At 44.3% G+C, this 25,342-nt stretch overlaps 1 protein-coding gene and 1 long non-coding RNA gene across 2 annotated transcripts; one reads left to right on the top strand and one right to left on the bottom strand.

Annotated features, from left to right (window-relative positions):
* Positions 1–886: 886 nt before the first annotated feature.
* LOC146172223 (uncharacterized) lies at positions 887–4,783 on the top strand. Its single transcript, XM_084586056.1, has 2 exons — positions 887–1,387; positions 1,974–4,783. The coding sequence occupies exons 1-2, from the start codon at positions 1,267–1,269 to the stop codon at positions 2,180–2,182; spliced, it is 330 nt and encodes a 109-aa protein (XP_084442182.1). The 5' UTR covers positions 887–1,266; the 3' UTR covers positions 2,183–4,783.
* Positions 4,784–8,587: 3,804 nt separating this feature from the next.
* On the bottom strand, positions 8,588–14,549 carry LOC146172222 (uncharacterized). Its single transcript, XR_014702608.1, has 3 exons — positions 14,246–14,549; positions 11,942–12,027; positions 8,588–8,828 (listed from the first exon to the last, which is right to left on the bottom strand). It is a non-coding gene; the product is annotated as an uncharacterized LOC146172222 (long non-coding RNA).
* Positions 14,550–25,342: the final 10,793 nt, after the last annotated feature.

Below are 25,342 nucleotides of genomic sequence, written 5' to 3'. Positions count from 1 at the left end.
TCGGCATTATATTAATGGCTTGCGTATTAGGTGCTCGTCATCTTTTTCACATTTTTCCGCTTTCTCTCGGTGCGCGCCAAGAACTGCATCATACCTGCCAATTCGACGTGCAATTATCAGTGCTTTTATTTTTGTTTTTCGTTTGTTTGCTCTGTACCATTTGATGCCAGTAAAGCGTCCGCACTCAAGTGCCCACTATGAACGTATTATGTATGTGACGGGTTAATTTTTCATATTTTATTTGAAGTAATGCCCCAGCTAATAATTTCGCAGTTAATAGGCACACTTTGAAACAAAAAAAATGTTATGAAAATATTTATCGTTGTGCAATCACTTAAGGAAGTTTTTAGTGGCATTTCGGGAAACAAAAACCATTTATTGGCGACGTCTGCTTTTGCGCCTTCGCTACTATGGCTTTCGCGGTCTATGTACGCACCTTCAGATGATGATGATAACAAAAAAAGAAACATTGCAGTAACGCCACTCCACGTACCCGAGAAAAACCGACTGTCCCGCAACAAGTAGCACACCGGCCCATGATTCTTAGCGCGCCCATAGTGGCTGAAGTGCAGCGCCCTCAGCTTTCCCTCTAGTTAGTGTAAGGAACTCTATGACTATGGCGACAGGCAAGCTGATTTATGCAGCCGTTAGCCTACCGTAGTTTCTTAGCTTGTTGTTAAAAGTATAAGGATAACTTTATATACACCTTGCATGGCTTTTTAAACGCAATAGAAAGGCAAATTATGAGCGCGTATGAAATAAAGGACGCTTGAGACAATCTCTAATGGGGACAAAAGCGTGCGGCCGCGTGACGGCGCTAACTGCTTTCTTATTTCAAACCCTTTCTTCCCATGGTAAGAAATCATTGGTCTGCGCGGTTATGATAACCCAGCAATGGCGGCGGCCATGGAGGGAGGCATGAAGGGAGGTACGCTTACATTATAGTGAACTAGAATATATATTCTAGTTCACTATAGCTTACATGGAGGAAAGAAAGAACTTGTACGCTTATGAGTGGTCTTCGTGCCGTCCGTCGTCCGCAAGTAGTGATCGAGGATTTGCTGCAGCACAGCAATGCTGTCAAATTGTCTTGAAAGATAGCTCGTCAGTACAGTCAGGTCAGTCATCTGACGAGGAGTGTAGTGTGGCGGCTTTGCAAGCTCCGAGGCGAGAATTGCCCTGCGCTTGGAGTTTTGAACTCTTGAGCTACTGGTGTTTCGGGTGTGATCGCCAGTGGTGAACGCCTCTGATGTTGGATGGCACGAAATGTATTCGTTCGGCCGAGCGACGAGCTCCCGGAATGTGTCGGGCTTCTCGATGGGTGTCGATCAGCAAGGCAACGCAGTCAATCTGCTGGAAATGGTGCAGCACGTCGAGCATCACAGAGGTAAGTGCAATAGGAAAACCTGTAAAGGTGACTGTTCATACAGCGTCATTCGCATTCAAGTTGTACGCAGGCGGGAAATGACTGAAGATTAAAGGAATACTCACAGGACGCATGCGGCGAATCCGATATTTTTAATCAGCATTTTGCGTTGCTTTTAGCTGCATATTTCTACGACGCATTATAATTTTCTTCAACTTCTCTACACTGCACGAACTTAAAAAAAAAAAAAAAAAAAAAAAAAAAACTGAGTGTGCTTGTAGTTGTCAAGATTTCTTGGTTAATGGTTTCGACGACCGAGAAAGGAAAAACAAGTGAAATCGCCTGATATAGGTCGTTCCTTTAATTGCAAAAAAAGAAGAAAAAAAAAGAAAAAGTTAGGCGTCACAATACAATTTCCGCCACCAAACCGTCTTTACCTGTTACGGAAATGGTTCACTTAGGTTTAGGTTTTGCACTGACCATTTCTTGCATTCATAGATTACACTTTACCGCAGCATAGCTTGCAGCTTTGATGATTTTGAATGTTCCTGTGCCATGCTTGTTTGATATTTTATTTGCATATAATTTAGGCACTAAACATTTGCAGGTGATCGTGTGGACCTTATGCAGCCATTGCAGCACTTCCGATCCGAGTCATCATGTGGGCGAGAAGTCCTGGGGCCATATTCAACATCATTAATCTCTCTGCTAGGCTTGTTTAATCTGGGAGGCCACGCCTTGTCCCTGGACGGCCACATCAGATGTGAAGTGCTATGCAGATGGACAGCTCTTTTTGAAGATCGTTACAGCTTGTAGTGTGTGCAGATCACATGACATTGACGCCACCTGCAAATGGTAATCGCAGCAGGAACATCAACAAGTACAAGGAAGAGGACGTGCATCATTTATATTAACTCGGACAGGAACAACTTGATCACCTGCACTTGAGATTTTCACTCGCTGTCATGATTTTGATATATGCCACAAGTGATCAATTTGCACATTCTTACTGCTTCATGTTCGATAGCATTCTGCTGAAAAGCCAACCAAGTCTTAATTTTTTCTGTGGTTTTGAGATATAACCATCTCTTTGGTGTACATTTTGTTGATAGCATGTGCAAGAACCAAGTTCAGCTTTGGGGTGGCACAGTGGTTACGGCGCTCGACTATTTTTCCCAAAGACGCGGGATCGAATCCCGGCCTCGGCAGCTGCTTTTCAATGGAGGCGAAAAGCAAGGCGCCCGTGTGCTGTGTGACGTTAGTGCGTTGTTAGAACCCCAGGTGGTCGAAATTTCCGGAGCCCTCCACTACGGCGTCTCTCATAGCCTGAGTCGCTTTGGGACGTTAAGCCCCACAAACCAAACCAAACCTTTCCTTGGTGCTATAATTTTTTGTCTACCATCTGTAGACATACTGAGTGTATTCTTCTACAAGTGCTGTGGCCCTTGCTGAGAGCTGTCATTCTTTGTTGTATACTTTGCTTTTTTGTGTTCTGCTTAAACTCAGTGTGCATTTTATTAAGTGCTTCATGTAAATGAAACACAGGAAGGTACAAAAACGTTCTCCTTCTACCTCCAGAAGTGCCATTCTGAGTAGGACGTGCGTGCACCAATAGTTCACAATTCACTTTGGTGTTTGTGGCAAGCAGGCAGTCTGCGATGTACTACTTCAGTGAGAATATTTGACATACGTGCACCCTGGTGGATGTGTCTGCAGTCGTTTACCATAGCAGAGTCCATTTCGTTACACCTATCTTGTGTGCTACTAGGGTGAAACGTGAGGTGCCCACTGTGTTTTTCCACAAACTGCAGAGTGAAGCGAGCTGTGCTTCTTTGTATTTGGTTGCCTTTATGCTTGTTTTCTGTTCCTTCCTTCATATGCTGAATGTAGATGAACAGCAATCAACTAGTTTTCCCAAGGATAATTTGTGCATCTATTTGGTGGTCATTGTCTTTCATTGTTGTATGCACGGAAAATGAGGCCCCCGCCAACTTGTCAACCCATTTTGGCAATTTTAGGTTCCACTTTTGCAAAATTTGCCAGTTTCATTTTGCACTGCAATTACTGATGCTTTGTAGTGATGTTAATCAAGATCCCGGATAACCTGTTTAACCTCTGCATCATTTGTGTGGCTCGGCTATCAATGAACATTTTTGTATTCTTCAGTTTTTTCACAAAGGCAACTATTGACTTCTCTGTTTTGTAACTAGGTGATATTGATGTGCATGTGCACCCACTGGCAAAAGTTCCTGAAGGTGGCTTCGCAGGGGAAAGAATGCATTCATTTGTGTACGAGATAAATTGCTTGACATTTCATGTTTCACTATATAACGCATAGTCACAATAATGATGCACAAGCGCAGGAATGAAATGAAAACTTTTTGATAAGATTGTCCTTCATAAATTTTTGACTGCAGCTCTACAAAATGCTTTGCTCCTTTTGTGCATTGCTACATATCTTGTTCCATAAAATGTCTCCCTCCATGATAGCGTTGTGTGTAGACCTTCCATACCCCTATTATGAGGCTGCTATCTGGGCCAGTTGCTTCTTGACACATTTTTGCTGCTGCCACATGCCCTCCGGCACTCACATATGTTAAAAGAGGGTTGGTAAAGCTCACATATTCATGCTCTAAGCCACTGGAGCATGGCTTCATCACTCGAGATGTTTATCGAATGATTGCAGCTGTGTATAACTGCTTCATTATTTTTTTTTCTGTTAGTTGCTTTTGTAGCCTTATCTTCATTGTTCTTTGTGAGCTTTAAATTGAGAATTTTAAGGAAGGGGCATAAATTTTATGCCAATCACTTTCATTTCATTTATGTAGAAGCACTTTCAAGGAAACTTGTGTTTCATCATCACTTTTCAACATTTTGTACCATTGTGCTAGTACTGAGTTGTATAACTTTTTGCTCTCATAAGTGACAGCTGCACTAGTTTCACTTACATCTATCCTATTGTCACATGTGTCTTCTACGTTATCTAGTATCCCTATGCTTTCCTATTATATCAGCTTCAGCAATCCTCTCTGCATTTAACCCTCAGAATGTGTTCCATATTTTGCACGTCTGCTATGTGTACAGCCTAAATTGAACACCACAATATATTCTTAAGATTGCATTCAAAAGATAACTTCCTGAAGGTACAATCCTATTGAACACAGTAGACGTCATACTATCCATAAGTGCGCCATTCTTTTTCATGATGTAATGAAGAATTTGTGAACAAAGCGATTTCATTTTATCTTAACCACATTCATCTGTTGTTTCTGTGGTACAGCCTCTGGCACAGCTGCATCTATAACTTGGCTGTTGGCACTGTGGTCAAATGTCTTGCGAGCCAGCAGAGCCTAATGTAGCGTAGATGTTCAGCTATTGCCTTCTTGCTTTTTTTTTTTTGGTGCAGCAACGTTAAAGCATCTTTTCTGCACAAAACGCGACGTTGTGAGTGGAAAATCTTGGGCACATTTCAGACAGGTGACATGGTCGAGTATTCAATGTGATGTCTCTGGCTTCACCTTTGAGATGAATGTGTGAGGTGATAAACCTTGCAGGATCTTTGGGTAATAAGACAGGCAACCCTTCAACCCTTAGGCCATGGAACCGCATCCGTACAGCTTGGTTAGAGTGGGCTTTATAGGTATCTAGACAAGTGGTCTTCCACATAATTGGATAACTTACAGGTATACGCTACTAATATGTATCATAGAATAAATACTAGGTGTTAGCAGTAGCAAAGTCAATTCACACGAATGAGTCTGCAGACAGGAGCCATAAAAGCTGTTGTGTCATAGCGGTAGATGCAGAGCTTGCGTGTCCCCACAATTTTTTTTAGAGCAGGAAGTTTTCAAGTGCTGTGCTGGTTTGCCTGATAGCCGTCACATTGAGTGACTTGCTGAAATAATGCTTAAGGCTTGTCTTCCTGAGACAAACATTTCTGCTTTTTGGTAGACTGCATAAAGGGAACATTCTAGGTGTGGCAGGCATTTATGCACAGATAAAATCATTCTTACACACACTATAACTACCTTTGCCCTGTCCATAACAGAATCAGGGAATACTTGCTCTTTCCATAATCTTTGATACTGGTAATACTGCGGAACGCATAGCATCCCTTGGCTGTAGTTGCAGCCTAGTGGTTTGAGCATTTGGGGACCAATCCTCAGTGGTGTTGGGTACTCATTGGTAAAACAGTGGGTGCTTGCTTTGCTTGGTTTGTGGGGTTTAACGTCCCAAAGCAACTAAGGCTATGAGAGACGCCGTAGTGGAGGACTCCGGAAATTTCGACCACCTGGGGTTCTTTAACGTGCACTGACATTGCACAGCACACGGGCGCCTTGCTTTTCACCTCCATCGAAAAGCTGCCGCCGAGGCCGGGATTCGATCCCGCAACCTTGGGAACAGTAGTCGAGCGCCGTAACCACTGCGCCACCCCGGCGGGGGCTTGCTTTGCTGGTGCTGGGGTTATCTTGGGCCAAACACTTGGAGAATGGGTCTTTGACCCTATCTTGTGTTCCCTTGCTTTGTATAACTAATTTCTCTTCTTTGGTCTCCAAGGCCGTGCCACCTTTCAGATATGGCGATGAGCTGTACAAGTACAACAATACTGTAATTACTTGAATGTGTGACAGCCTTTCATTTTAGGCTGTGTATTGTAGAGTGTGCAGTGCTGTAAATAAATTTTGTATTGTTTTGTATATTGTAATTTTCAGTTTTCTTATAAGCAAGGCTTCATGTCAGGTGCATGTAAAAAAAATTGCCAAAAAGTACGAAAAGCAAAAGATACACCAATTGTTAGTCAACGACGAGCTGTTTAAAGCTGCAGAGAATGTGTTACGTGAGTAGCAGGTCTCTTAAAGTGTGCATGTTTTACCAAAATAAAGGACAGAAGCTGTACTGCAACCTGTTGGAAAAACCATGCATACACGACACAGTAGCTGCAAATCATACGCTCATTTAAATCACGTTTAGTTTTCCAGTGATATGCAATCAGAATGTCGAAAAAGTAAATTTCATGCTTTATTCCCATATTTATGCCCGTATTCAGGTGAGGTTCATTTGAGCATGTTTTTGAGTCAGTGTGTAGAGAGTGGATGTTAGACAGTTGCACGTTGGACATTATGCATTGCTGGAAGAGCACACAGGGGATGGCAAAGCCAATACAAAGCATACAGTATTATCACCTGGCATTAAAGGGGCCCAAAACAGCCATAGCAATACAGTTTCCCTATGCCTAGTACGTGAAAGAATGTCGATGTAAGATAACCTTAGCGCGAAAATTTTTAAATGCGGCATTTGGAAGCAGGAGTTATTTGCAATCAAATTTTGAATATCTGCGCCTTCGCGGCTTTCCTCCTCTTTTCACTTTTTAGCGCGCGCAATGGCTGGCCCTCCTCCAAGGCCTCGCCCACTGACACGTCACAACTGACGCATCTGCGCTTTTACTTTTTTTGTGCTTAGCGCCGGCGACGCCGCTACTTCTGTTTTGTCGCGCTTGCTTGCCGACGCGCCGCCGGGGCCTTGTGTCGTCCTGCTTCATCGTCATCGCCCTTCGGCACGACTCGCAAGTTTTGCCTGCCACGCTATATATCCCTGGCGTTGACCTCACCTTCGATTTTTGTGTTACGATCCGTGTGCGCGACGGCGTGCAGGACAGATTCTGGGCCTAGACTGGCTCGCTCTCTCTGCAGTCTCGCGAGGCATCTTCGACACAGCGCTGAATTTGTTGTTGTTGACAGGGACATGAGCGGGAGGTTGTTACAGTGTGCAGTCCCTGGCTGCGAGGTATTGCTAGTGACGGGCAGGAAAACATTCTGCACCAAGTGCTTCAAAACGCCAACCTCGCGGAAACAGTGGCTACAGCTCATCGGATAGCCAGCATCGCGTGAACAAAGCGTTTGATTCTACGTTTGCTTTACCAGGATATGTGGTTCGCGATTGGGGGATCCCAACGGTACCAACGCTGCGTTTCTTCCCACCCTGCCGGTAAGTGTAAAATGACAGATTGTGATTAATATTAACTTTAGACGCGTTATCACAGTAGTGTGGAATTTTTGTTTTAACTCAGGCGATCTTGCTCGGCGTTGTGGCATGCATATAGCAAGATTTGATCATGATCACTGTGAACTACAACTGCTCAAAATAAACCAGTTGCGAGCTTACGATGGGATTTTATTTTTTTTAATGTTACGCTAGTCGACCCCACGCACCAATGCACCCATAAAAGCCTGTATACTATCATCGTCGGGGTTCAGCAGCGGATTCTTCAACGCGTGTACTTATGGGGGTCGAATCCCTTCTCGGTACTCATTCGCCGAAGTCGCTTTTCGAGCTCGGGGCCCATAATATCCGTACCGGCAGCAAGGGCATGATATGTTAGCGAAAGACTAGAAATTCAGAATCTGAAATCGCAGAGAACCGGTCTTCCGGCGTTGCGGGGAACTCTCTCGTGCACCTTTGCCCGAACCGCCCGAACTTTGAAACCTTCGTGTTTAGCTCCTCTTGCGTTTGACTATACGATGCCCCTTCGTGAAAGATAACGATCGATTGTAAAGAAAAAAAAAAAGGAAGGGGATGAGGAGAAGGGGACTTCGCGTAGTTGTGCGCTGTGTGTGTAGCTTGTCAGTCGCGGTTCGGCGTCAGCTAACTGCAACGGAGAACGCGCGCGCCGACAGGAAGTAAACAAACTTCTGGTTCGGTGCCCGATTATTATCGCAGCAATTGACTCCCGCCCTGTAGCATTTTTTTTTCTTTTTCTTTTTTACGCCATGTGGTGTTTGTAACAGAGCGCACCTCTGAAATGTCGCGCGAATGGAGCCGGCGTCCCAAGTTCACCAACCGAGGCAGCCAGGAAAGAAACACGTGAAACCGAGATGGGCGTTGATAAGAAGAAAGAGAAGGAGGGACACTGTCAGAATGAAGAGATGGAAACAGAAAAAAAAAGTGCCAAGAGGCTTTACCTTCAGCAAAAAAAAAAAAAAGGGGGGGGGGGAGAGGAGGAGATCGCAAAATAAACGTTATCACTCGCGTGAACTGGGCGTAAACTGGCTTAGTCGCTCAAGTTGTGCCTCTTTATCCTAAGCGATCAGCTGCGATCGGGAAGTGTAAGAGTTGGTTTTGAGCAGGAGCATAGACAGGAGTTATACACAAATGGCTCACCAACAGCAATAAGAGCAGGAGCCTTCTCCGGTTCCTAACGGAGAAATAATTTGCACGGGTTCTTATAATATGCCTTATGGCAAGCTTGCGTAATAAAAAAAGAAAAAACAGCGCGCGCATGCAGTAGTGCAACGATCGAGTGACACAGTTCGGCACAATGTTACAAGTGGCTCACAAATGCACATTTATTTTTGTCCCAGATTTTCCAGGAACAGCGGGTACAGATCATCAGCCAGCTGGATGGAATGGAAGTGGACCTCGCAGGAGATGGGCGTTGCGACTCCCCGGGCTACAGCGCCAAGTACTGCATGTACAACGTTGTTATCATTCAGACTGACCATATTCCTACAATGGGAACAGGTAAGAATAGGAGAGGTAAGGCAATGCTGCGATACGAAAATTGGCAAGCTGCAATTCTATTAACTGTGTGAAGTCAGCTGCAGTGCCCAATAGTGCGATCATGGGGCCTGGCCTCAACTAACGAGTCTCAGTGCAGTATTTAACAAAAGGCGACAATTTCTGCATATTATTAGGAGAAATTTATTTCAGCCTCCCCAAGAGTGCCCTTGGCAAGTGCTGCTTGCATGTCTATATATAAAAAGAATCGAATTAATCATTATATAATACAAACAATTGAATTACAAAATGTTTCATCGTTGCAAACCACTGGGGTAGAGGTACATTTGCTGACATATATTATTATGTAATGAGGTTTTAATTTCATCTATCTACAAACTGCCACCCAGCTATCTGGACATATTGCAAGAGCAGCAAATCGCCATACAGCACTACTTTGATGCTTGCGCATTACTAAAGATGCATGCAGTTGCTAGCTTTAATAATTAGGGCGAATACATGGTAATAACATTATTCTATACTGCATTTACTAAGTTAAAAGCTGTGAGCAGGTCAAAGGGCTGTGAAGCAATAGAACCATGGATCCAGACAATCACAAGTCTATGTTGCTGCCCTGGGCCAGGGTAATGATGACCTGATCATGAGCATGTAGTGCAGCCTGTTGAACCACATATGCGATAAGCGTGATGCCACGATAGACCATACAGCAAATGCCTGCATTAGCTCCTTGCAAACAGGCAATGGATGAGCAGAGGTAATCTGTTTTGTATAGGTTTTTTTTCCTAAAGTTTTTCACTTTGATGTTGTTTGGAAGGTGCACGGCTCACACTTGTGCATTTGTCAACCAATGATAAATTTAAGAGATAGGTAATGCAAATAGAACTTCACGGAAAAACCTTTTTACACAGTCCGCACATTACAGCAAGACATAGCCAAGAAAGAAACCCATAATGAAGTGAAGAAACAACATAATGTAAATGTGAGTTGCTGAGACTGCGAAATAAATTTAATACTGAGGCAGCTTGGTTATAACGCCAGTAAGAAACACAAAAACAATGGGATGTTCTATACTTTCTTATACTGACAATTGTTTGGTCAACAACACCTCTTAGATTTCTTGTCACAGTAAAATAGCAGTACAAGACCAGGTGTCTTAACGAATATATTGCTAAAACTGTTTTCAACTGCAATGCAGCAGCTGTAAGCAGGTTCAGCATCTATGATTGACTAGAATACACACCAACACTACCAACTCATCAGTCAAATATATATATATATATATACATATATATATATATATATATATATATATATATATATATATATATATATATATATATATATATATATATATATATATATATATATATATATATATATATATATATATATATATATACCGTCGGCGCGTTGTTTTTCCTTCCGCTTTGCATTTAATGCTCTTTATTCCAATAATCATCATAAGAGGAATTCCTGTAAATGTCAACAGTATAAACATAAAAAAAAATGTTTGCCTTGCACTCGCAGACTGTTCGCTCCTTTAAATGCTATATATATATATATATATATATGTATATATGTACATTTTTTACAGATTCATGTGCTTTCAGAAAGCTAAACTGCATTCTCATGAACTCCCTGTTCCTGAAGGACATTCGACAACTCTCCCCTAAAGCCCAAACATCCTCCCTTCATCAGATTTGCTCCCAAATCAATTGCATACTCGGATGATGGGATGCAAGCAAGGTAAGTTGAATGAAAGAGAAGGATACGACATTATTTTTTACTCCAGTGCCAGTACGCATTCCAACTTTTCTGCATTGCATATGCAAACAATCAATCCTTGCATGAAGCATTTAATGTATGTTCATAATATTGTCATTGTAAAAGGAACAGAGGCCAGAGCAAATAGAACTCAGTAAAAAAAAAAAAAAAAGAAAACAGAAGTTCATATATGAAAGCCTGTGCTTCATTCGCACCATATCCTTTTCCTCCTTTCGATTCTTCAACTTGCTAAGTAGCCCAACTAAGCAGATCGCGTTTAGTTAATGCTACAATTGCCACTGCGACCAGCACTCCCCTTAGTACAGTACTTGATCTGGAGCTGTCATGTTATCAGGCCAGGTAATATGAGACCTTACAATTACGACTCACAGGAGTCAATTCTGACATCTGCCAAAAAAGGGCACCCACTATGTCAAGTGAATCCCAACTCCTGCTCAAAGTATGCACCCAATGAGAAATTTTCCACAATCCTTCCATCCTGACATTAAATACTCTGCTGTAAAATTAGCTGAACCTATCTTGTGTCTTTCTCTTGGAATCTCAAGACTGCTGCCATGTCAAAGGTAGTTTTCATACATTTTGAGGAGACTGCGGTGCACACTTCTGACATTCTAAGAATGCTTCATATAATATCGTAAAAACATATTTGCTAGCATGGTAGCACTAGCCATTCTATAATCCCCTTCCATAGAAAAAGTGAGACAGGAGGCTGCAGACTGCACAGGCCATCTAAGGGTCCTCATTGGAAGTCACTGCTCTTATGTTAAAATAGGCAGGTGGAATGACATAAAGAACGAAGTTGAGGACAAGCATGAAGCGCAGGCTGAAAAAACACCTCGTCTCTCTTTTGTGCTCCTCATCTTAGTGCAGTCCCAAGACAAAGGCAGTTTTTAAAGAACTGGAAGTTATCAGCGCAAGTTTCCGACCCCTCTAGAACCATCTCGAATGTCCCGAGGCTACTGTATTGAAGCTGCAAGAATGCTCAAGGTTCACTTGACCACTTGAACTAGTGATGATCGCTAGAATACAACAGCAGGGAGAACACAGGTGATTCACGATATGATGTTGTATAGCCCATGTCATACATTCATTTTGCTGCTTGGAGATCATTGCATCACATTCTTAATTCTAAAGGTGCTGAACATAGTAGCTAAATCAGAAGCAATTTTTGCTGCAGTGTTGTGAATATAATGTATTATGGTTCTGTGTAATTTTGCTGGTAGGCAACAAGAAACACATTTTTTTCCAAAGTATGAAAAATTAATTCATATTTACCTTCTTTATAGGTCACATCTGGCTGTAATTCACTTTAATGAAAATTCCTCAAGGCTCCAGGCACAGACAAAAAAAGGAGATGACCGCTGGAAAGTAAAGATGGCAAAAGCAAGGAAAGGACATTTCAGTGTCGCTCCAGTGAAAACGCAGCCTACGTTTTGTAAGTTCAAAGTTTGTTCTACTTATAATATTACACGAAAAACTAAGTGCACTGTTGTAATCTCGATGACTATTTCATGCAGCGTACGTCCACAAGCTCCTCCAAGATGTGGAGAAACGGTCTGAGGGCTCTTCACACAGAGAGACAGCTGCAAGCACAGCTTCAGAGCGTCACTTTATGACAGATGTTTATGAAAGACCGTCAAAAGAAGAACTGATTGCTGCTCACAGACAGAGATTTGCTCTTCACAATGACTAGTCAATTACACAGTACAACTGTCAGTGTGCTTAACCTAAATGCTAAACAGACTGGCATCATTTTTTTTTAAATACACAGCGCTACAAACATAGGACAAGCGAGTAGACGGGAACAGCGCTGACTATCAACTGCATGATTTATTGAAAGAACACTAATATATACAAAAATGCTCTGAATGTTTTATCTACGAACATGCGCACTTGGTTGTCAGAGCATTTTTGTATATATTCGTGTTCTTTCAATAAATCATGCAGTTGATAGTCAGCGCTGTTCCCGTCTACTCGCTTGTCCTATGTTTGTTGCGCTGTGTATTTTTAAAAAATGATGCACCAACTAGCTCAACTCACAGTTCTTTTGAGACTGGCATCAGAGCCGCAAAGAATTGGCCACTGGAGCCAAGAAAATTGTTTCAATATGTTTGCTGCGGCTGACAATAGCTGGAGCGCAGTTTCATATGACTTTTGTTGTCTGAGTGAGTGCAATCTTGTACCCATATCTCTGCGTTTTCCTTGTGGCTGCGGCTAAGCAAAAGTGCACACAAAACATGTTGCTGTTTGCTTATCGCGGCAACTACGCATGGTGTGCGACCGCTCGCAGGCCTTTCAAGTATTATATCAAAGCTGCCGCTTGAAACAAAAGTAAAAAAGGCAGAGCAACTGTGGGTTCAAGGTGTGTAAGGCTAGATTGCGAATAATTATGCCAGTCAGAGTTTTTGAGGCCAAACTAGAAGTAAATGGAAATTTCAAGTGAGCCGGCTTCACAAGTGACCATGTAACATCTCTCTTTTCATGGGCTTGCTGTTCCCCATCCATTAAGCTACACAGTTTACAAGACAACAGTGTAATTATGCTGATTATTATTATGTGCGCGAAATAATACAGTGTTCTTAGCGGCAATTTAAACTGCTGAGCGACTCAATCAACTTCATTCAGATTTTTTCCTCCTGTTGACAGAAAAACAAATGCTAAGGTAGGAACAAAAGGCTACTAATACAGTAGCTTGACGAGGTTTTTAGCCCTGTTTGACATGGACGACAGGCAGTCATATTTTTACAGTGATCTGCTGGCGAAAAAAAAAAGAAAATCAGCAAGTAAAAGAAATGTGCAATATGGACAGGGGCTGTGTCGGAAACAAAGTGTGAGAAATGTACATGTATTTACATTCACTTGCCACTGACTCTTGTACACACTTTGAGTATCTTTAACGCGCAGAACATAAAAGAAAGACATGGTGACAAAAAAAATATTAAAGTGTCACATACATTCGAATGTACACCGGCTCAAGCATAAGAAACAACAAGGTTATAAAACTAAGAAAGCACAGTTTTTCGCCGAGGAGAGCAATTCTCTGGGAATAATCTCGAAATAAAGTCGTTTTCTTTGTTTCTTCGGTGCGTCCTCATCACTGCACGTCATGTGAAACCTTGCAAGGGCCAGATACAGCATGCGTATCCTAATACTACATGTTTACCGCGGCGGCTTGTACCTCTCCGGCTCTACCGCTCAGTCATTTGTGGTGAAACTGCGCACGGAGCTTTGATATTACGGTAAACTTTATTTGCTCGTAGGAAGTTAGGTAAGGGTGCTTAATTCGTTGCTGCTGCGTACAGTGCAAACCCGCAGTCTGTACCGGGATCGGGGCCGAAAGCCGCCAACGCCGGCGCACGATTCCGCGGGTTCGCGCACGGCCGAGCCAGGTAGGCGCAGTTGTCTTAGGTAATTTACTATAAGGCAAAAGTTTATAACCTACAAACTTACTACGAGACAAAATGCAACCTCCGTGAGTAGTTTCACGCAATCAAGTCAACGGTTAAGACGGTAGGATTGCACCTGTGAAAACGTCGCTTATCTGTGCGCTATGTTCAAGCTAGTAAACACATTACTTACCAGCGTATGTTGTCGCCTTGACTTGATCCGAGGTGCGTATTTTGGTTTGGTGGACACAGGAACGGAGCAGCGGTTGCCTCCGAAATTTTGCTGCACTACGTAAGGCGCAGTGGATTGGGGCCCGACATTTAAAGCACCGACTTAATGCTGTAAACCTGTAAGCCGACTTCGAAGTTCATTTCGCATGGGCGACACAAGAAACGAGAACATTCACAGGCGGAAAGGGCCCCGCAAGTACACTGCTAGGAACTGAAACGAGACCGCCGCTTGCGACCGCGCCGCGATTGCCGTGGTGCCTGCGCAGCCTGCGTGCCTGCGCGAAGGACAAAGATGCGCGCGTGCGCGCGCGAGACCGGAAGTGCAGGAAAAAAAAGCTTTGAAAAAATGTTTCTGTCTACAGGACATCCTAATTTTCTTTCCTGATAATTAAAAGTTAAGCGTATTTCCATTTTTCTGGCATAAGCGATAGTTTAATGGCTGTGTGACGTCGCAAAGAAGCAGACCAATAGTCATTCGAAAACGCATGCACGTAGCAGCGTTGCACAGAGGAGGAGGAGGACTGGCAAAAGTCGAAGGAAAGAACGCGCCAACTTTCGAATGGGATTGTGCTACCTGCACTGCGCGTAGACGTGTATTATTGCGTTCAAATGTGTATCGCAGCATAATCTAGCGACTGAGATAGTTAGTGAGGAGTGCTCGGGAGGTGTTTGTGGGCCCCTTTAATGAACCTTTGCCAAAATATCCAGAACACCACCCTAATGTGCTGCAGGCCACATCAACCTTGCAATTCATGCCTCTTTTTGTCTAATATTGTCCCCGTGCATGCTTCTGTTTTTCTTTTTTGTTGCTGTTACTTTTTACTTATGGTGTCCTTAAAGTCACGCTTGTTTTCCCCTTTGGCTCCCTTGCTTCACTCAGAGACAGGTTCGGGCTTTGTGTAGCATGTGCAACTGGTTAATGTGTGCATGAATGCTACATTCAATTGACAATTGCTTCAAGAAAATGGTTTCCATACTGCATCTAGCTCATTGTAATTAGGCATCATATATCATATTCACTCTTCATGTCTGTTCCTTCACTTCCTGATCGTCAAATAGTATATGTGAAGGCATTTCTCTAGCCGACCTCATCACCCTTCTCTCCTCTGAGGAATCTTGCTGCACTGAAAGAAAGTGCCGGATGCTATTGTAAGTGCAAAACTGGTAAACAGTAGCAAGGAACTAGGCTGTACCTGACAAATTTTGTTTCTCTTGTGACATTGTGGTGTGATGTGCACCTGCATCAGACGAGCAGTGTTGCTACTTTTATAAAATGTTTTTATGCAACATGCTCAGAAACCAAGCAGAATAATACCGACAGTATTTTTTTTATTATTTTAACGAGGTAATTAATACATCTGCCACAACACAGTGACACTCTGCATGCGGTGAAATGTGCATACAGCGTGCTATGTCTAATTCAGGGCACATTAAATGCCATCAGCGTGAAAGCTAACCTGTTGCTGCCAGTGGGCATCTGGATACACTTTTTATTGCATTTTCATTGCTGCCAGAAAATCTTATCTGCTTATTTTTGCGGCTGCGTGAAAACGTCCCCGCCGCGATAGGCAACCTGCAATGGAGTTTGCTGAGACATGTGGCGCAACCTGGCGGCCGACGGGAGCTAATACTGAGTCGGCGCAGAAGCTGACGCCGTATATGTTGCGGCCGCTGTGTTCTTTCTGCGTTCGCGTTTTGTTATCCCAGTGAGTGTGATTTACTCATTTAGTGACTTCAGTGGTCTCGTGCGATGCTTCGACTACTACGGATGTGAACAAGAATAAAAATAAGCGCAAGGGCGGCGAGAAAGACTACCACAATCACGAAGGAGACCTAAGCGTACCGCTTGCTGGGAGAACCTGGGGAGAATGATGAGAGAAGGAGATATTGGCTGCGAGAGAGTAATGTAACTGAAATTTGTTTTGTTATGGGGCCATTGGCGTACAGACGCCAAGAAGCTAAAATAAGACGATTGCCCGTGAGCAAAGGAAACGGTATAAACTGACTCGGGGAGTCGCACGCTGGTTGGGGCACACTACTCAGTACGCGCTGTAAAATTTGGCGTGTACTGGTATATGCTGTGCAAGATCGAGGGGCATACGTCCAGAAAATCAACAAAGCCGTGCAGCCGCAGCATCGTATTCCAGCCGCATTTCAACGGAGGCGAAATAAAAAAAAAATGTTCGTGGATCTGTGAACCGGATTTCTAATGCGGTGTCTATTCGGAACCACAAAGCCAAAATATCTTCAAAACTTCCAATTACAGATTTCAATAAGCATATTTATCTGTAAATTAGTTCTTAAAGTGCTGAAAAAGTTGAAGTGGCGGAGTGTAGAGGCCCGTGATACTGTGTACGCTGAGAATGGAACTTCGTTCTATTGTTCCGCGCCAAATATTTCTTTCACCGACTGCTCAAGCTATTCAAGAGTCTCTTGTCTCAGACGGTAGAATATTTCATCATTAGTAACAACAGTAAAAAATTCTAACTCTTAACGACCTCCGTTACGAAAGCTTGCCGTTGAGTGCCAGCATTTCCCGCCGGCTTTCCCCAAGCTTGAGGTACGGAGATACAAAATGCATGCCAGTTATTGTTGTTGTTAAGGGCTTTATTTTTCCAACGGTGTAGGAGGCCCACTACTCCCCGCCCCCGGCACGCACTGTTTTCGTTGATGACGCACGCTACAACCGCACAGTGCTTGCAATCGCCACGACATCCGTACCGTGTACCGCACCATGCCTCCTGCAACTTTCGCGGCACTGTCGAAAGGTGCACCACGAACAAAAGTGTTCGTCATGGTATTAAACTTTAAAGCAAAACCGCTAGGAAATTATTATGCTGCTGTAATCAAACAGCAAGAACAAAAAAAGAAACGGCGATAAATCTCTTCTCAGGTTCTCTCTGCACTTTCAATGTTTGGGTATGAGGTGTGAACGCAATAGGTGAATGAAAAGCTACGTTTAAAACATTTTTCATTCATTTAATTATTTCTTAATTCATCATCACATATCCGACTAATGCCCTGAGAGAATAAATTTCATTAAAAAAAATTCCGTCTACTCACGCGACATTCAAAGCTGTGCGCGCGGGTGTTCCGTCGCGAGCGGCGCGCACTTCGCGGTGACGTCGACACCGTTCACGTTTTAAACATGAGCATTCTCGAACAGGCGGTGTCATTTCGTCAGTATTGGTTTTCGGAAGTAGCTCTCAAGACATTCGATTGCCTTAAAACTGCAGAAAATGAGAGCCGAGATGCTTCTAGCCGTACAACGCGAACACAACCCGACCGCGCCAGCCTACTCAGATTGCTCGGCGCCGCCGTTGGCGGCGCTGAACGCTGCGCTCCACTAGCGTCGCCTGGCCACTGCAGGTTGCCTATGGCTCAGTAATGATTATAGACGCTCGGCTCTCTGACCCGCAATATATGTGCGTAGCCCAGCTACGACGATCGCATTTCGATGGAATTAACACGCTAAAGGTGGTCGATGTCAGCGCATGCTAAGATCGCCAGATATAGGGTGTTGCACAATTAGACCCGCGCTGTAGAATGCTTCTCCCAGCTAAACCGCGGAATCCTTGCAGTTCAGATTTTGCACAGAAATCACATTTTGTCGCTAGTATTTTTTAATACTAAATTTGTTTGTGGTACTTGCCTGATTCGATCAGAAGAAGTAAAATATTTCCATCGCCTGTGGCGGCGGCGACGCCAGACGAACCGCTGCCCCAGTAATGGGACTGGTGGCGCCACCTCATGCTGCTTACAACAACTCAAACTTTCTGCCAGAAACGCTCGCCCCCTCTTTTCCTGCTACAGAGTTGTTGTTAGCAGCATGAGGTGGCGCCACCAGTCCCATCGCTGGGGCAGCGGTTCGTCTGGCGTCGCCGCCGCCGCAGGCGATGGGAATATTTTACTTCTTCTGATCGAATCAGGCAAGTACCACAAACAAATTTAGTATTAAAAAATACTAGCGACAAAATGCGATTTCTGTGCGAAATCTGAACTGCAAGGATTCCGCGGTTTAGCTGGGAGAAGCATTCTACAGCGCGGGTCTAATTGTGCCACACCCATGGCCTAATCGAGCTCTCCACTATGCGTGTTTTCACTACGCCGCTCCACCGGGCCGATATCCGCACGCTACGCCACTGAAGCCGACACGTATACCCGGCCGTAGCAGACTTGCTAGCATGATGGAAACGGTGGGCTGCCGCAGGCAGTTTCCAACGACAGTGATACCTTGAGAAGGCCAGCGTTGTCGTCGGACAGGTGCGTCTCTTCTCTAGAGGCAACTGCAGCCCGAAAATCTGTTGGGCACTTCCAATTCTCAGTATTCGTAAACAAATTCTAGAGGCAACTGCAGCCCGAAAATCTGTTGGGCACTTCCAATTCTCAGTATTCGTAAACAAATTCTAGAGGCAACTGCAGCCCGAAAATCTGTTGGGCACTTCCAATTCTCAGTATTCGTAAACAAATTCTAGAGGCAACTGCAGCCCGAAAATCTGTTGGGCACTTCCAATTCTCAGTATTCGTAAACAAATTCTAGAGGCAACTGCAGCCCGAAAATCTGTTGGGCACTTCCAATTCTCAGTATTCGTAAACAAATTCTAGAGGCAACTGCAGCCCGAAAATCTGTTGGGCACTTCCAATTCTCAGTATTCGTAAACAAATTCTAGAGGCAACTGCAGCCCGAAAATCTGTTGGGCACTTCCAATTCTCAGTATTCGTAAACAAATTCTAGAGGCAACTGCAGCCCGAAAATCTGTTGGGCACTTCCAATTCTCAGTATTCGTAAACAAATTCTTTAATCCTGATACTCGCCGATTTCTCTGCGCGACTAAGTCCATAAATGAAACACGCACAGCTAGTCACATGCAGGCATCTCAAGTGAGGCATCGCTCACACTTGACGACCGGCTGTTTGTGGGGGTTTGCGTCGAGTACCGCCGTTCGCTCAGCCTAGCTGCTGCTGGACGTCCGACAGCGTGTGTACTATGATGCACTGTGGTCGCAACGACCGTAACTAATAGTACAGTACAGCCGCAACGTATACGTAAGTATCTCACTATCTCCTCAGCCTTGCCCTGCCGCGCGACGCGTGTATGCAGCGTAAACACTGTTCGCACCGACCCTTCAGCTTCTTGGCATCGCAGCGTTGGCATTTTTGTAATCGGCGCCAAGTAGCAGATGACGGCGTTATTTTTTGTAACTTTTTTCCTTGTTTTTTAAATTTCGTCATCAATTTGTGTTTATACGCGTTTTAGCGCCGCCTCAATTTTCACGTCACGGGTACGTCACAACATGGCCGAAACGGCGAATGTCGAGGATGGGGCCCCAGGTGTGCGTGCGCTTTTTCGTTTGCCGCTTCCTCAAACGCCGCGCCACACAGCAAACAGAAGCAGACCCAGATGTCTAGGAGGCGTTAGTACAGCAGGAATAAGTGGCGTTTGAAATTGATTTACAGGATAGAAAAGGCGCAGTATCTGTCACAATTCTCTGCGTACTCATGTAGCAGGCCATAAAGGAAGGGAAGAATATGAAACAGTAGTCACCCTCCTTACCCGAAGCATCATTCACCGCCACATTCGCAACAAATGCCTAGCAGAATGCGGCACTCGGGCTTTCGCCTTTCATCACATTAGGCGACAAAGTGTTTTTTGTCGTTTTCTTTACTTTTTGGCCACGCTTTTAGCTGTTTGAAGTTAAACTGACCACTCACTCTAAAGGGTGGGCCACGACCACCATCACCAGCATTTTAACATAGTGGGGTACTCTACATCAGCGCTTTTTTTTTTCTCCTGCAAGAAAAAAAAAAAAAAGCGGAGGTGGTGACTGCCCTCTCTGCAGCGGTGGAAGTCGTGTGCTCCGCGTCTGTATGAAAAAACAAAAAAGGTGCTCTCTCACTTGCTCTAGCGCAGTTTGGAGCTTGAACGCGTTTTCATCTCAGCTTCGGTAACGGTGCAAACACCGCGCGTACTGTGCCAAGACAAATGCTTATAATTATAGCAAGCATGTGTTAAACCGCAGCAAAAACAATGCTCACTCCAATAACATTATTATTCGCAATCAGCGAAAACATAATGAACTATTTTATCAATACAAAAATTGTTCACGACTACATGGCAAGATTCTTTTGATACAAGCATTGAAAAATCAAGTTAAAAGGCGCCAACTGAAACAATATTCCACGCAAATCTGTCGGAAGTCGAGGTTAGCTATATGACGCCCTGCATATTGCAAAATGAAATAAAATCGGTTCTTGTGCTTTAGGGCTGGAACGTGTTGCCATCTTAGCTTTAGTAGCTGTGCGCAACTCGACAGTTTACTGCAAAGCACTGCGCGTACAGCGCGGAAGCAAATGGGTGCGAATATAAGAAACGAGTATTAAAGCGTAGTGTAAATGCGCACTCTAGTTACATTACTCTTGGAAAGAAGTTTCGTCACAGCTTTCATAAAAGGGGTTTTCTGTCCGGCAGATAGACTGTGGCCTTTTCTTGAATTTATTTTCCCCATTGATATGCTTTTTCTTTATTTCCTTCCTTAGACCTCCTCCCATTCATGATGTCTTCTTGCCGCGCCATGCATCCACTATTTGCTTTTCTCTTCTCTTTTCTTTGTTCAGTTTTCTCCTCTGTTCCTTTCCTCACCTCGCCCATTACCTCTTTCTTTTCCTTCTTCCCCTGTGCGGCAGTCGTTTTGACTTCTCCGCCTGCCTAGCCAATAGATTTTCCACCCGTCTAAATCTTTACTGTCCCGAACCTTGTTTGGTACGCCGTACTTGTTTTTGATTCTGGTTGTGTCTATATAATGGTTCTTAGCTCAAATTGTGAGCCACATGCTTTATATGATTTTAGTTTGCCAAGGACCTGTTTTTCGTTTGGATCGGCTTACGTTTGCGAGAAAAGCCTCCAGCTTAACTGTTTGTAACGATCGGTACCGCTTGCGCAGCTCCAAAATGAAAGAGAGTGAAATTCCAAATCTACTACTTGAGAATAGTACTGTTACTTCAGCACCCCAGATTAAAAAAAATTCCAGTTTTTTTTTTATTCCGCATTTACTGTCGCGACCACTCGCAGCAGTTTGGAGTTGGAACGCCTTCTTATCTCAGCCTCAGTACAAACACCGTGCGTACTACGAAACAACAAATGAGTACGAATATAAGCGCAGTATAAATGCGCACTTTATAATATTATTCATGGCAGTCAGCATATCGAAGAAATTTATTGGAACATATATAATTAACTACGTCATCAATAAAGGAATGGGTCGCCAGAACTTGCAAGATTTCTTTTGATACACCCATTCAAACATACAACTGAAACATCGTAAAGTTTTGCAGGAGGTCGGCTTAGCTGCGACATCCGGTGCATTGAAAAATGAAAAAAAAAAAAAAAAAACAATACGGTATTTGTTGTTTCTTGTCAGCGCGCTTCGCGGGGTACCAGACAGGAGCGCAAATCACGCTTTTTTTTCTCTCCGTGCTCGCGCACCGCCGTCTGCATGCCAGCCCGCGCGGCCGCTCCGCTGGCGCTCGGTCGGTCGCGACACGCAAGCCGTGACGTAGAGTCACGTGACAGAAGTGAGCGCGCTCACTGGTCCGTCTTTCGTGGGGCGGAGTCCGTCGTTTGTCGGACCGGCGGTACCTTGGAGCAAAACCCCACGGCGCCGGCCACCCGATTTAACTTCCTTCCTCCGTCAAACTAGAGAGTCAAACGCCGGCGCGACGGAGGAAAGAAAAACCGGATGTGAGAATGAGGCCTATTGCTGTTCCGACGTCCGCTTCAGTTTACTCGACGCAGCTACAAACAGGGGTACACGCTCAAGCTCGCCCACTCGCTTCGCCTGTTTGAAGCCAACTGAACTCGTCATATTGGCCTCGAGATCGAGCAGAGTCGCCACCTTGCGGCTCAGCGGCGAAACCTACTCAGTGTGGATGCGTTTTTGCGTCGCGTGCCAGCCCGCAGTGATTTACGCGCGCATGCGGCGTGTACAGGGGTGTTTTTGTTTGTTTCGCAGTTCCTGTCAGCTTTTGCTTACCTATATGCCTCTTGCAAAATAAATATGAGCAGTCTATAACCCCACGCTTCATTAAAAAATATATACTTGTACGTATCGAGCATGTCATGCTTGTATAAGGACATCATCCATCGCGGTCTTCGGCGCTTGAGATCCTTTGATATGCAATGTCTCAAACGAAGTGGTACTGTCGTTACCGCCGTGTCAAAGCAAAATAGGTCGTTGTCGTCAATAAAAGTTAATGCAAGCGCTCAGAAATCGCATATTCCCGTTTCTGTTTGAAATACCGCAGCTACTAAAACATATGCCACCGCAGACTGCTTCATATAGCAGAATGCAGTTTGAACAGACCACTCCATGCCTACTATGCCGTCTGTATGCACGATAGAGTTGTGTGAGTACTTTTTTTTTCTTTTAAACCCCTGTCGCGGTGTCTCAATGGTAAGGGCGCACGACTGCTTATTTCGAGAACGGGGGATTCAATCACAGCCGTTTCGAAAGGCGTTCCCCTGCTGTGGGATTTGACTGCACAATAAACAATCCCACGTGGTAAATGTGGTAATAATAATGAAAAAGAAACTACACCAAAACCAGCCTCTGCAGTCATCCGTCATAGCCGATGCCGCTTTCATGCGTTAAACCCGGGCCAATATGCATTTCTTTTCTTTTCTTCTTTTTTGTTGAAGGCTTCTGTGCATCCGTAAAAGTTTTAGTGAGCACATATTTTGCTTTAAAGAAATGCTCGAATGTTTGGGAAACATATATTCCCTGCACCTAATTGTTGCCCTAAATATTGCATAATACACCTAGATCAATGTACTTTGCTGGTAACCTATTATAATCTTTATAATCCCTTTTCGTCCAAGTGCTGTCTTTCGACATAACTCGTCATTTCTAACAAGGGGAGTAAGACAGCTTCATGCGGGCTTAAATATCTGTGTTTAGTTCGGGAATAAATACATTTTTATAGTCGCATAATAAGATGACCTCCATTTCTCTCGGAATAGTTTTATATCCGGCATCTGTTTTGGAAGCAACCCTAATATTTTACTTCGCATAAGTTTAGTCACTGCTAAATAATTAGTGATAAAGAAATTTTCAGCCTGTAAAATTGCTTCCCAGAACATGACAGATGCCCATGCGCAGTTTATAATGATGTCTTCGCAGCGAGTACGTTACTGAAAATTAATCGCTGATCATTGTAAATTCTGTCAAGTGTGTAAAAGTTCTCTCACACGGTGAAATTTATTCGCATTGCAAAACAAAATAATTACACTACTAATTTACCGTTATATGTAGCACCACACACATCAGAAATCCCTTATACTTTCCTCGTTTTCAGGAAATCATTTACAGTTAGTGGCGCATGCATTAATACACTATCACATTCTATGGCAGTGGCTCGGCAAATTCAATCCATTCAGCGCTGTACACGCGAACAATCAGCTTTCCTGTGCGGCGAGGTTCCCTGTAGAGTGTCGGCGTGATCTCATTTTTGGGGAATACTTGTGCGTGGTTGTCTGGACCAGAGTTGATGTGCACTCAGTCTAAAGCAACTCTCCATGCAGTGCGCTGCCAATGCTACATTTAACCTGCTTAATCCTCGAGTCAAGTACAGATATAATGAACCAGGCTTTCTCGATTCAATCTAAATTACTGCAGGTCAGAGCACTAACCTTGTATCTGCGTGGGCTTGACACTAAATTCGCCGGTCTCACTCGCATGAGACACGCGCAAACTGTTCAAAAGTCGATAAGAAAAACAAAGCTGTCATTAGGCAGGCCCAAACATTAGGCGCGTGAGCGCGGTACAGCGCAAGAAACGTGCAAAGTAAATCTAGAAGACTGGTGCATGCGTGCTTTGTTTTCCTAAAATCTGCTCTTCTTCTGCTGCATTGGCGAAATCCTTGGATTTTCTTCTGCAATATTGTAGAAATACTGCAGAAGACACGTTTTCATCGCCAACAAACCCGCCGTAAACTCGGAAGCAGACCTACGCAGCGTGCGTTTCTGCTAGCGCCGCCGGCTGCCGATCCACACTACCGGAGTGACGGTGGCGCCACCTCTAGGTCGATCTCGTGGCGAAGTGGTTGAAGGGTCCCCACCATCTCCCGAAACTAGTTGCCCAATCGCGCTGATAATGCGCAATACATGTCTAGTTTCATTATTTTCGGGACAGACCATGTATTCTTTTCTGTGACATGGTGGCACAAATGAATCGCATAAACTCTCATCAGACCAAAGAAATCTAGGAAGGAGCGCCACAGAGAATCGTTGAAGCGTGGTCATACAGTTTAAGGGGAAGTGTTATGTGAAACTGGCTGTCACGGAACACTGCAAACAGTAGGCGGTATCTCTTGCCTGGCTTTGGCTGTAGATTCGCACTCACACCTCATGAAAGAATGGCTGCGTTTGAAACTTGAGGCACACGCTGCACGCAGACAATAGATCTCTGGACCTTTTGACGGGCCCATGCCTGACGGGCCCCTACTGCATGCAGTGAGACGGTGTATTTCGCGGAGTGCGGTTTGGGACCTCTCACTGCTCCATGAAATTTGCTGCGTGCCGGGACGCAAGAACTGCGTGGAAGAAAAGGGCTACATAGCCCGCCAGAAGCTTTCGTTCGATCGAGTATCCTGCTATAGTGCCCTCCTCGAGTCAAAACCTTTGCTCGTTTCACTTTCATTTCGGAAATGCAGAACTGAAAATGCATTACAGCCAGTTTTTCAGGCGTGCAGTTAACATTAGTTCGAATGTGTAGCCTTCCTGACAGACCATAGGTGAAAGCATTAGCTGCAGTTTTCTGCAGTGCGTCTATAACACTGATCAAAATGCAACATTTGTACATTAAGGAACTAAGGGGTTACGACAAGGTTCGGACTTTTAGCAGGCCACTACGGCAGGATTTCCGCCGGGGCATGCACAGTCACTGAAAAACACCGAGATTCATTGTTCAGAATGGCCCTGAGAGAGAGAAAGAGAGAGAGTAAAGGCGTCAGAGGAGGTTAGCCTGCGGAGAGGCTGCTCATGTGGCGCAAGGCTTTCTAGTGT

Source organism: Amblyomma maculatum, unplaced genomic scaffold, assembly GCF_055883805.1.
Source record: "Amblyomma maculatum isolate TAMU_Amacu unplaced genomic scaffold, ASM5588380v1 scaffold_13, whole genome shotgun sequence".
Lineage (NCBI taxonomy): Eukaryota > Metazoa > Arthropoda > Arachnida > Ixodida > Ixodidae > Amblyomma > Amblyomma maculatum.
The sequence above is the reverse complement of the archived record's forward strand: the minus strand, read 5'-3'. Positions and strand labels throughout refer to the sequence as shown.